Source organism: Zingiber officinale, chromosome 4A (genome assembly GCF_018446385.1).
Source record: "Zingiber officinale cultivar Zhangliang chromosome 4A, Zo_v1.1, whole genome shotgun sequence".
NCBI lineage: Eukaryota > Viridiplantae > Streptophyta > Magnoliopsida > Zingiberales > Zingiberaceae > Zingiber > Zingiber officinale.
The window spans coordinates 161,861,388-161,873,927 of record NC_055992.1 but is presented as its reverse complement, the minus strand read 5'-3'; the positions used below and the strand labels follow the sequence as shown (position 1 = coordinate 161,873,927).

The 12,540-nt window shown below is 36.7% G+C and overlaps 2 protein-coding genes across 2 annotated transcripts; one reads left to right on the top strand and one right to left on the bottom strand.

Moving 5' to 3' along the window:
- The first annotated feature begins 1,360 nt into the window (after window positions 1-1,360).
- LOC121973011 (putative F-box/LRR-repeat protein At5g02930) lies at window positions 1,361-2,852 on the top strand. Its single transcript, XM_042524610.1, has 3 exons — window positions 1,361-2,339; window positions 2,430-2,591; window positions 2,673-2,852. The coding sequence occupies exons 1-3, from the start codon at window positions 1,368-1,370 to the stop codon at window positions 2,850-2,852; spliced, it is 1,314 nt and encodes a 437-aa protein (XP_042380544.1). The 5' UTR covers window positions 1,361-1,367.
- A 1,385-nt stretch (window positions 2,853-4,237) lies between these two features.
- Window positions 4,238-7,371, bottom strand: LOC121972075 (transcription and mRNA export factor ENY2-like). Its single transcript, XM_042523681.1, has 5 exons — window positions 7,236-7,371; window positions 7,016-7,103; window positions 6,739-6,833; window positions 6,261-6,337; window positions 4,238-4,578 (listed from the first exon to the last, which is right to left on the bottom strand). Coding segments are annotated over exons 1-5 (345 nt in total). The 5' UTR covers window positions 7,238-7,371; the 3' UTR covers window positions 4,238-4,495.
- Window positions 7,372-12,540: the final 5,169 nt, after the last annotated feature.

Below are 12,540 nucleotides of genomic sequence, written 5' to 3'. Positions count from 1 at the left end.
ACTGCCTATATGTGACGCGCGTCTGCGACTAAGAGATCAGGTCGTTGGGTGCCCCAAAGTGAATGCACTCGAAGTGCCGTGAACACTTTTGGGTGACTCATGATAGGACAAACAGACCCGTCAAAAAATTCATCATATGACGGGGCGGGGTAGCCTGCCATCCTAATAGGTTGGGAAATCTTCAACCTAACTTAAACCAAGGTGGGGGAGAGTTGTGGGTTCGACGGACCAACCTATGACTCATATGCTGGTCCGTCGAACCCACAACTCACCTCGACCTTGGTTTAAGTTAGGTGGATTAGGCTCAGTGAATTTTGCACTTTAATTTTTAAAATTTTAAAAGAATTTTTCTTCTCAATGCCCCGTGTGGATCACGGGCCTAGATGGGTCATCACTCCTATACTCATCTTAAAATATGTTGATAAAATTTTAACACAATCCGTTTAAATTATTTAGCATAGCTAGAGTTGTAATCGAGCTAAGTTGAGCTCAAAAAAATAAAGAGGCTTGCCTAGAGCTTAATTGAGCTTGTGAATTTAATCTTGAGCTCGGCTCAACCGTCTAGTCACAAGCTCGAGCTTGGCTCGAAAAGCTCAAATTAAAATCAAGTTTTAGCTCGAGTTCGAGCCAAAATCAAAATAAAAGTAATTTTATAGTAATTTATTTATATGATAAATCAAACAATAACAATTATTTGATTCTTCAACCCAAAAAAAAAAACTTTTAAATCTTAAGATTTTACCTAATATTTACCATTAATTATCTGATGATACTAAATTATTTAATATTTACATAAATAAATATAAACAATATATTATATGTAGTCTGGCTCAACCAGACCTGAACTAGTATTGAGTAAGACTGAGATCGGCTAAATATTAAATGAGTCAGATCGAATTTGATCAACACTGAACTCGAGTTAAATTTTAATTAAATTATTCACAAATAATTCACGAATAACTTAACTCATTTACACTCCTACATGGAGCATGCCCATCCAACGACGAACTCGATCAAATTGACATCTCTACCTAATGTGTTTACATGGTAAGTATTAATTTATTTTATTTTTATTTTAAAAATATCATTTTTATTACTTACACATTACTTCAATTTCGTATGTCTATCCGGATTGGTTTGTTATTTTTATATTAAATTGTAAAAATAGAATAACATGCCAGAAAAAAAAACAGAAATATTGGAAGTTAAAGATTTTTTACATATATACAATTTTATCAAAATGTTTGGTTCGTTATTAATTATCGGAATTTTCTCTAAGTCAAATTATTTATTTCGCTATAAATATGGAGTTCCAGACAAGAGATCGCCACACCTTCAACGCCCGCCGCCGCCTCCTCCCTCTCTTCATGGTCATGGGTGATTTGAGTAGCAGAAGCCGCCGCCGCTTTCGCCGCCGGCACGCGCAGTCGGAATTAAAGGAAGAAGACTACCTGAGTAATCTCCCGGACGAGCTTCTCAGCCACATCCTCTCCTTCCTCCCTACCCTCGACTCCATCCGCACCTCCGTTCTCTCCCGCAGATGGCGTCACGTCTGGACTTCCGTCCCCGTCATCAACTTCTCCTACTTCGATCTACAACCCATCATCAAGAAGCACTTCTTCGTTTCCCGCGGCGGCGACTCTGTTTCTCGTCTTCACCTCACCGGACGCAGCATTGATCCCAAAAATCTCGTCTTCAACACGGACGACAAATCCTGCGTAGTCTGCGTTTCGTGTGAAAGACTCGTCTATGACTTAGTCAAATACGCCAAATCCCACGGTGCCCGGCAGGTGACTCTCCTCAATTTCTTCTACACGCAATGGAGATCTTCTTTTTTCAAACTCGTGTTCGATTGGCCATCGCTCGTGTCACTGAATCTACAAGTCGTCGGCTGCGTGGGTTTCATATCTAAGTTTTCCGAACGCATCGCCTTCCGATTGAGCAATCTCAAGACCCTTTCCCTCACACTGGGCGAAAATATTATTCCTACCGAGAGCTTGTCGAGGCTGCTCTCGGGCTGTCCTGTTCTGGAAGAACTAAGATTAAAAGCAAAATATTTCCGGCCCGAACTCGTTCAAATAGCGGCACCAAATCTTCTCAGATTGACTCTTGTAACTGCTCCAGAAAAACTTCAAATCGATTGCCAGAAACTCGAATATTTAAAGCTAAAACCTTATTTTAGTTCGACGAACTTGCAAATCGAAGCACCCTCCTTGACTTGTGTCCGATTATTCAGAATTTGGCGCTTGGGAACATTTGCCCAGACGTTATGCGATGTGACTACGCTGACTATTACTGTGTCGGATGAATGTCTTTCAAGCTTGGCTCCTAGATTCCTGGTACGTATGTTAATTTATATATGATCTTCTAATTCTCCTAATTATATATATTGTTTTAGAAGTAACAATCAATATTTTTGTTTGTTTCAGGGAAAGTATAAGGCCATCGTGCAAGGGTTTCCTGTCTTTCACAAACTGCTCCAGTTGAAGATCAAAATGTATGTGGCAGAGCAATTCAGCCTGGACATAGTGTTTGATCTTCTTCGATGCGCACCGAATCTGCAGTCGCTCGTTTTAACTGAGTCCAAAAAGGTTTGAGTTTGGGATAATCATTAATTAATGGCGATGTTTTCTTTAGTTGGCGCCTTGAAATGATCATCTCTTCAATTTCAGCGACCGAGTGATGAGTATTCCGATGAGTGGGAGAGGAGTTCATCGTCGAGGACTAATGAGCCTTTGGAGCATCTGGAAAGGGTTTCGATGAATATCAAAAGTAAAAGAATCCGATCGGCGTTTCTGAAGACATTATCGGTGACGGTTTCAACGTGGGATCGAGTAGCAGTCACCTACTAAAATTTGATGTGTTAGTTAATACAATTATCTCTATGCCGGTGCTTCTCCGCCAATTAGTTTTATTAAATTATTCATTATAAAATAAAATTTTATATAAATTGTCATGTAACTTTAGATGTGTAAAATTTGATATGTTAGTTAATACAATTACCTCCCTTAAATGAAGCTTACACTCTTCCAAGTCAACTCAATAAGTTTGGCAAACAGTGAGTGAATCATTAAGCTCATGCAATTAGTGACCATAATTGTCATAAACAAAGTCCCAACTACACAAAAGTTTCCCAATCAAGATTCAAGTCCCTGCTAATCAAGAATTTTGGGTCAAGATCACCAAACCTCTGGATAACAATAACTTGTATAAAAATTAACCAAAATTGCCTAGATGACGACACCAATGCATTCAGACACAAAGACGGACTACAAAAATGTAGAGTTGAAAAAAATTTCTATAGTTTAAAGGAGTATTTGATAGAGTATTTAAAGAAGGTAGACAATTGAGACTATATAGAAGTGATCATGAAAACCGAAAACATAATAAAGGAGTATTTGATAGAGTTTTTATGCTTTTTAAATTCTAAAACTTTACTCAGCCTAAAACTGGAAAGAAGAATTTGATTTTTTTTTTTTTTTTATAGCTTCTGTTTGTTTTTTTTTAATGGTCTAATGGCATTATACCCTTAATAAATTTATCACTTTATATAATTATCACTATACTTTTGAGTTTAATAAATTTATCATTTTATATAATTACCATCAGATATTTATTTTTTTTTAAATAATATATTATAGTTTTATATAATTTACATTTCTAAAATTGATTATACATATTTTTATGTATTTATATAAATTTTATCATTTTTTTATTTTTATTAATTATATATTTTTTAAATTATAAAAAATTTAATTTTAATACAATGTTAAACATATAATAATAATTATATAACGTGTATCAAAATTATATTTAGATAATTAAATAATATTAATTTATATAGTTTAAAGATATTATTATAAGTTTATATAGTTTAAAGATATAGTATTATCATTTAACTAAAAATTAAACTTAGAAACAATTATTCATCACACTCAAAGTTTACCTTATATTAACTTTTTTACTTCTATTTTCAAATATTCCATACTTTAACTCCTCCCTAACTTCAAAATAATCTTTATAAGAAACCCTTTTAAATAAGCAAAAGCCCTCTCAAATACTCCCTAAATTAAAGTCTGTTGGTTCTGTTAGTTAAACTCACTCAAATACAACACGGCAGCAGCAGGGATGTGGTGCTTTAGCATGAACATCATTAGCAGCTTCTGATGCATGCTAATCAATGTTATCATGGCACCTACAATGAATTGTATAAACTAAAGGAACTACAATGGGAGAGTGAAAAAAACTATAAATACATATCTTGAGTTTAGTTTATGAAGCATTTAAGAATACTACATATCATGCATTTTACAAAATATGATGCAACAAATTGTTGCCGCAGCTTTGAGGAAAAATAGGATAGGAAGGCAACAAGTGATCTCTATCTGCTGCCAGAATCAAGCCCATAGGATTTGATCGATCTCCAACGAGATTTTAGAGAAGAGAGTAGCAGTTTGTGTGAGATATTATGCTTGCGAGCACCCGCTTTTATAGTTCAGAGGGCATCAAGCGGAACAGATTTGAGGAAAGATTGGATGCGTAGCAGTAGTTCAGCCTTCACAGAATCCGGCACTGAAGCTGTAACAAAGCTCAATCAAATTGTTAAGATAGGGAAAGTGTGACAGAGAACAAAGTTTTAAAAGAATTTACCTGAATTAATGGAATTTGTATACAATGAATGATTACTAAGATGTTTAACAATAATAATATTTGTAATAAAGCAAGTGTAAGGCAAAAAAAGCTTCGAAGTTTAGCTGTGAAGCAAGAGACAATTAGCTCCTTAGATTTAATTGTGTATATAAATGTGGACCTCCTTGGATTAAGATAGCTAATTAGTTCCCAATGTTTGAAAATCTTAATCTTACATCCAGTTAACAAAGCTCCCTCTAGTGTTGTCAATTTATAAAATATGAAATAGAGCAACAGCAAACCCAAGCCGTGATAAAAATTAAATATCCAATAAAACAACCCACAAATCAAAGCAACACAAGCCGTGAGAAAAACTAAATATCCAATAAAGCAACACACAAATCAAAGCAACACAAGCCGTGATAAAAACTAAATATCCAATAAAACAACACACTTCAGACTTGAGAAAGAGGTGAAAGAGAAACAGTTGGGCAAGCCTAGCTCTTCTTCTCTCATATCTCAGGACACCTAAAGCCACCGCCAGAACACCAAACAGGCAATACCGTTTGTATCCTGTTGTTCATTACAAGAGCACCCTAAAGAAGATCACAAAAATGTGAAGAGAGCATGGTCTCTGTCAATTGGATTACCTAAATATTGGTTATTATTTAATTTTTCTTCTAAGCTTAAACCTATAGATAAATTACCTATGCTCAATTAATTACTATTCTAAACCACAATCCATCACACTTGTTGAGGTTACCTAACGTCTCTACTGACCTAGACATTCTCCCACCAACTTCCTTTCCTTTTTATTGATAAACACATCTACCTCCTCTTTAATGGAAGGAGAAACTGTGTGAAAAAGTTTTTCAGTAGCATCAAAGAGGAGGAGATTCTAGAAGGAGTCAAACAGACACTTTGACTCCCCTCATGCATGCCCATATGTTCTTACGTGATCTAACCTTTGATTTGATGTTGCACATGTCATTTACAAACATTTAAATTGATTGAGTAATCACATAAAAAGGTAGATATGATTGGATCCCCACCTATCAAAAAGTTTTCGCAATTGGCAAAGAAAAGAGTCCAATCTAGGGATGGAAAAGGATTACCACACCCTAGGGATGACAATGCAGTGGATTGCGATGGGGATTTTATTGCCACTCCCATATGAAATAGAACAAGTTAAAAATTTATAATTTCATTCCTCTTGCAAACTCATCCATTCATATATAAAGAAACTAGATGAGAAAACTAAAAATATAAGAGCTCATAAACTCAACAAAATCCATCATCATCACCATATTATTTAATGTTGAAGAACCGTTTAGTTTATTCCTTCCATTGAAAATTGGATGGAGTGTAAAAGAGTGAAGACTGTTGAAACAACTTCTTACAAGCTGATGTAGAAATTGCAAATTTGCTAGTAACCGAAATGCACAACTTTTCTCCAATGAACATTAAAAGTTGAAGATTTGAAGAAACAATTTCTTACAAGCTGATGTAGAAATTGCAAAATTGCTAGTAACTGAAATGCACGACTTTTCTCCAATGAACATTAAAAGTTGAAGATTTGAAGAAATGATTTCAAACAAAAGGATAAATAAATTCAACAAGGAAGTACTCACCTCTTCCTTTTGGAGTAATAACATGTACAAGGTCATCAACTGTGACATTATTTCTTCCCTTTTTCTTTGCATATGCTCTTTGAGAAAGACAAGAAGAAACAAAGGTTCAAAAAATCACAGGACCCAAACAGATAAAAAAAGTGAAGCACATGAAATTGTAGACAAACAGCAGCATGTTTGCACATATAGAACAGATTGATATGTCTTCGGACAACCTTAAGTTTCATTAAAATATTAAACACAATTGTTTTTACCGTCCAACTTTGATCATATCATTAAAACAAGTCAGAACCAAACACATCGAGTCTAAATAACTGATAGTAAGATAATAGTTTTGTTAAGCTAATCTGTTTGAATTTCATATCTTTGGATACAACTGTGTGGAAAAGTATGTCACCAAAACGGATATTCTATAAGCCATCAAACACAGAAACACTTATTTTGCGGCATTAATAATAACAAAGTAAATACTTCAAACCTGCAGAGCGCTCTCATCTCGTCCCTCCATCCGCACTCGATCAGCCTCTCCCTCAAAAGCTCCATCAGTTTCTCCTTCTCCCCAGACTCTATTAGCTGAAGAACCAAATTCAACTCATCCACATGTGCGAAGATCTCCATATGAGTATACACACAATCATCCCAATACAGAATAAATAACACTTTCTAAACCCTAAAACCCTTTTTTTTTTCCTTTTAGCATCTTTTTCTAAGATGATTCTCACAAAAAATTGCCTAAAGGCGAAACAGTCCGACACCTTGATGTTGATGATCTCCTGAATGGAAAGCTCTTTTTCCGGCTCCTCGTCCGGATTGGGTGTCGGGGGTCGGTTGATCGAAGGCCTCCTGCATGTCCGCGAGTGCAAGAGTTGGAAATCGAACAAATCGCGGCGTAAAAAGCATCTTCGAACTCAAAGCTGAATCGAAGAAGATCAACGACTCCGATGAACATGAAGAAAGAAAGAAGCGAAAACTTACATGAGTACGGCGTGCCCTTCGCTCGATCGGGAGAGGAAGAAGCCCTAGATTGGTTCTCTTCACGCCGTCGTCTTGCAGCCACCGCCACCAGCAACGCGAATTTATAAACGACAGGGGTGAAACAGCCGGTCCGGTCGACCACCATGAAGCGGAACCCAGCCATATTGTGTTCCGAACCGGACCGGTGAATCAGCCGGACAAGTTACCCATTCGTGGTTCCAATGAGTCGGATCATGTCCGGACCGGACATAGCGACTTAGCGCAGGTCCGATTTGAGTTTTTTTACCCTTTCTGCGTTATGTTTGATTTAATAAATTTTTTTAAAAAATAAATTTAAATAAAGTGTAGGCAATACATTATTTTTTAAAAAGCAAAAAATTCATAAATAAATACAATCTACTAATCATAACACACTAATCGTAAATAAGAAAACACAATCATAAATAAAAAGCAAAAATGTAGATAACACAATTCACCAAATAATAAATGCAATTTATAATTCATCACATTGAATTCAAGATCTAAACTATGGCAAGGATTACATGATGATTGAATAACAATTACATTAATACGATGATGATATGGGTAATTAAAAATGGAATGAGATCCTTGGATCATCTTCTTGATCCATTTCTGAATTTAAAAAAAAAAAGTAAATTAGTGAGAGACAATGATCTCCGTATATTAAATAAATGGGGGTCATTATTTCTCATCAATATAAATATTGGATCAAGAGATTGAGAGCATTTTCAAAATTATTGTTAATATTTGAAAATGAAATGTATTATTATTTATTTTTTGGAAGAGTAAAATATGTCAAAATTTGAGGAATTAAACTTAATTTAAATTGGTACACTTGAGAAAAACATAAGAAATGTCAAGTTGGGATTTCGGTATTTTCTTCAGGAGTTAAGGACAAATTTAAGTGATTACTTTTTGGAAAAGTAAAATATGTCAAACCTTGAGAAATTACACACAATTTAAATTGGCACAACTAAGGAAAGGTAAAAGAAATATCAAGTTGGAGTTTGACATTTTCTTAAGAAAATATAGACAATCTAGGATTAGATTTTAACTTAGCTAAGGAATTAAGGATACTTAGATAGGTTATTTAGGTATATCTTATTTATGCTAACTTGTCATGCTTTGTTTGCCCATCATATGCCATGGCATCATATTTTACATTCACGTTTATTATGAAAAATACAATAAAAATATCATGTCATGTCATACATACATCATATAGTTATAGTGTATTTTCTTTTGAAAATCATTTCTTTTTTATGTATGTCATAAATCATCATGCATTATTTTTAATTTCCTTGTAATTAAGGACAATGACATTTACTAACAAGTAACATTCTAGGTAAATGCTTGAAATTCCTAAAATGCCTAGATAGTTATGCATGATTCCTAGTTTAGAGCAAAACTAAAATCTACATTTCACAAAGACCATAAGGTAACTTGTATGTGTTTTAATATACATTAAATATAAGTGAGATGTTAGGATAATGAACAAGTCATGTGTATTGAGTCCCAAGAACATTGTTGGAAATTGGTTTTGAAAAGCACTTTAAATATACTTTGGAAAATCTTGGTGAAAGTTATCTTTTGATAGTAATCATCATTAGAAAGTTAGACACAAACTTGGAAGAAACATTGAAGTTTTTACAAGTTTTCAATTTTGTGTCAATCTTTGAAAATAAGATGTATTTTTTTAGAAAACTATTTTTTCCTTGATAGTATATACTCTAGATAATGTCTACAACAATTTCCATATTTTTTAGAATTTTGTAGAATTTTTAGGACATTTCTGAATTTCACTGAAATTGGATTTTAGGAAATCAGACCTCCAATCGATCGGGCGATCGATTGAGACGGGTATTGTCGTGAGCAGAACCTCGCTGAATCGATCATCCGATCGATTTGACCTTGCCTGGATCGATCAGTGGATCGATTTAGAGGCAACTTCCGCGAACAGAAGCTCGCGGAATCTATCAGACGATCAATTGAAACTGTGTCAATCGATTGAGTCTCAATCCAATCGATTGAAAAGGCTGATTTTGACAGAAACTGCCTGATTTCAGTATTTTGAGCCATGTTTAGCCTCTTTAACCACTCCTAAACCTTTGAAATATATTTATATACATTTAAGGGTAGTTTTCATGATGAAGATAAGGAGAAATCGTTAAAAAATACTAGGTTAAAGTTTAGGATGAGGTTAGTTTCAATATTGAATCTTTTAAATCTCAAAACTTCAAATTTTTTGGTTTCCTAAAGATTTATGGATTCCAAGTCATTGTTGGTACAATGACTGAAGTTTAAAGCATGTTTTTAGGGGGAACTACTCTTTAAAAATATGAAAATATTTTTCCGTAACCATAGAAGGTGATAAAACCTTCGTTTTGTAAAATGCTCAAGGTTAAGCATAGGGAAACAATGGCAGATCGGATATCTTCATTGTTGGAAAGCAGAATGCTCAAGGGTGAGCATTAGATGCAATGAAAGGTATGAGACCTTCATTATTAAAATTGTTAATGTTCAAGGGTGAGCATTGAAGATAATGAAGGGTATGAGACCTTCATTGTAGTGTTGTGAACAACATGTGAGGTTGTGAGCAACATTAAGTAACTCTTCAGGGGGAGTGTTTTTGATGTGTGCTAATAAGGTAAGAAAATATAGGGTTTAAGTTAGGCCTTCATTGCCCCTCTTGTAAAGTTTGGGGGAGAATGCTTTCTTGGAAAGGGAGAGAATGAAGAAAACTCTCATTCATGCATTGACATTAGGAAAAATTGAGGCTATGAGATTAGCATAACTTAAAGATATCGTCAAACATCAAAAGAAGGGAGATTGTTGGTACAATATTCCTAGGTCAAGGTTGACCAGGTTAACTGAGCTTGAGTTGGCTCAACCTTGATTCTTGATGTTTGGGTTTCGATGTTTAATAATATATGGAGATTGCAGGAGCAATCGTCTGATTGGGGAGATTGTTGGAACAATTCCCGTTTGGTCAAGGGATGATCAGTTTGATGTGAAGAAGAGTCAAGTAGGTCAAAGGGGTTGGCCGGATACTTGACTGGGAAAGTCCTAACTAGAGGTTAGGAAAGGAAAAATTCTAGTGAGTGAAACCAGGTGGAAGTCCTGGTGAGTGAAGCCAGCCAGTTGGAAAATCCTGGTGAGTAAAGTCAGGTGAAAGACCTAGTGAGTGAAGCTAGGCAAGTGAAAGTTCCGGTGAGTAAAGCCGGGGAGTGGAAAAATCCTGGTGAGTGCAGCCAGGTGAAAACCATAGTGAGTGAAGATAGGTGAAAGTCCTGGTCAGTGAAGTCAGGCAGATGGAAAGTCATGGTAAATGAATCCAGACAGATTGAAAATCCTAGTGAGTGAAGCTAAGCAAAAGGAAAGACTTGGTGAGTGAAGTCAAACACGTGGAAATCCAAGTGAGTCAAGGTTGGTCGGACACCTGGTGTTGAGAAGCCCAAGTAGGTCAACAAATTGACTGGATACTTAGCACAAAGAAATCGAGATGAGTCAATGTTGATCGGGCATCTGGTGGAAGTCCAAGTGGGTTATAGAGGACCGGACACTTGGCACGATACGGTAAGTCCAAGTAGGTCAAGGTTGACTGGGCACTTGGCACAAGGTGAAAAGTCCAAGTGAGTCAAAGGATTGACCAAACACTTGGTGAACAAGTCTTAGCAGGTCAAGGTTGACCAGATGCTAGGCACGAGGAGTTCCAACAGGTCACGGTTGACCGTATGTTAGGTTTGGGGCACCTTAGACTTGACTCGGACAAGCTAGGGTTGGTCAATTTGATCAAGTGATCAAATTGGACTAAGCCCAATCGATCAGCTGATTGATTTGGCACAGTGTTGCGACAAACAGTATCTCAATCGATCAATTGATCGATCGAGGAAAAATGTCGCAAGCACAGAACAGTCCCAAATCGATCAATCGATTGATTGAGTACCGCCAATCGATTAACCGATCGATTGGGGGCTGGAAATCACGTGTGACGCAAGAGAGCTGAATCGATCAGTCGATCGATTCATGTCATTTTCTAGAGAGCACGGAAGAAGGTTGAATCGATCAGCCGATCGATTCAGCCTCCCCAATCGATCGATTGATCGATTGGGAGACGACCGTTGCGCAAGATAAAGCCGTTGGTGAGCGTCTTCCTCCACAGTTCTTCCTCTCCACTTTTTGCAATCATTCTCGCAGGTTCACGCTAGTTCTTGAAGCTTTCTTAGAGCTAAGTGTTGCTGCACTTCCAAGGTCAAGAGACGTTCTACACAAGAAGAAGAAGTTAGGGTTTCGATTGTATGTTGTAAATCTTGTAAGATTTTACTTGTATTTGTTTTCCTTTTCTTCTTGTTGTATTGTGAATTTGTATAAGACTTCTCCGCCTTCAGTAGTTACCATAAAGGAGTGTTTTCATAGTAGATGAGTGAGTGAGGGTCGGATCCTTGGATTAGTCACCTCTTCTTGAGGTGGATACTAAGTAAATCTTAGTGTTAGCGTTACTTGAGTGTTTTCCGCTGCATATCATCATCACGAAGCAAGACAATGAAGCGCAATGAGATATTCACCCCCCCTCTAGTTACAAATCAACCCTAACATTTTGTAGTCCGTCCGAGCAGATGATCGAAGTCCCTCGGAGGCTTCCTGATGAGAGATCGGCAGAAATCATTATTTGTAAGTCCTTATGAAAAGACACTTAATAGGTCTTTATTAAAATATTCAACCAAGTGGTCATGGACATCCCATCAGCCACTCAGGAGGCCTCTGAGGGACTTTGATCATATGCTTGGACGAACTACAAAATATATCAATGTAGAGGAGACCCAGTCAGCTTGAAAGAAAGAAGTTATCCCCTGAGCTGGTTGCTGTTCACCAGCGCTGATTGGGTAACAACAATGTGCCCCCAAAAGGGCCCCAAGCGAGCCCTCAACAGCAACATCAGGAGTATCGACCACATGTGGTCCATCACGTGGAAGTTGAGCGGACAAGATTCCCCACCTGAGTGGCTGACGGGATGTATATGGCCACTTGGTTGAATCTTTTGATAAAGACTGGTAATTTCTCCTTGGGTCCTTGCTTGAGTGAGAACAAATTTACAATCATCTTTTGATAGCGACGACTACTGGCGAAGTGTTGGAGGAATACTGCTCGGAAGTTCTTGAATCTACAGATGGATCCTCTACTCGAGTTTTGTGTTCAACGTGTTGTCCTACAATAGAGATGGTCGGGATCAGCGTCAGACACTCGGCTGCCACTTATTGTTGTTACTCCACTGATCCTGTTCGAA

What these genes read in the sequence shown, in the direction of transcription:
- LOC121973011 (XM_042524610.1), top strand. Translation starts at nt 1,368, where the DNA reads ATGGTCATGGGTGATTTGAGTAGCAGAAGCCGCCGCCGCTTTCGCCGC. An exon ending in GCTTGGCTCCTAGATTCCTG is followed by an intron (nt 2,340 to 2,429) that starts GTACGTATGTTA and finishes TGTTTGTTTCAG; the next exon opens with GGAAAGTATAAGGCCATCGT. An exon ending in TTTTAACTGAGTCCAAAAAG is followed by an intron (nt 2,592 to 2,672) that starts GTTTGAGTTTGG and finishes CTTCAATTTCAG; the next exon opens with CGACCGAGTGATGAGTATTC.
- LOC121972075 (XM_042523681.1), bottom strand. An exon ending in AGGAGATCATCAACATCAAG is followed by an intron (nt 6,834 to 7,015) that starts GTGTCGGACTGT and finishes TTGGTTCTTCAG; the next exon opens with CTAATAGAGTCTGGGGAGAA. An exon ending in GAGATGAGAGCGCTCTGCAG is followed by an intron (nt 6,338 to 6,738) that starts GTTTGAAGTATT and finishes TCTTTCTCAAAG; the next exon opens with AGCATATGCAAAGAAAAAGG.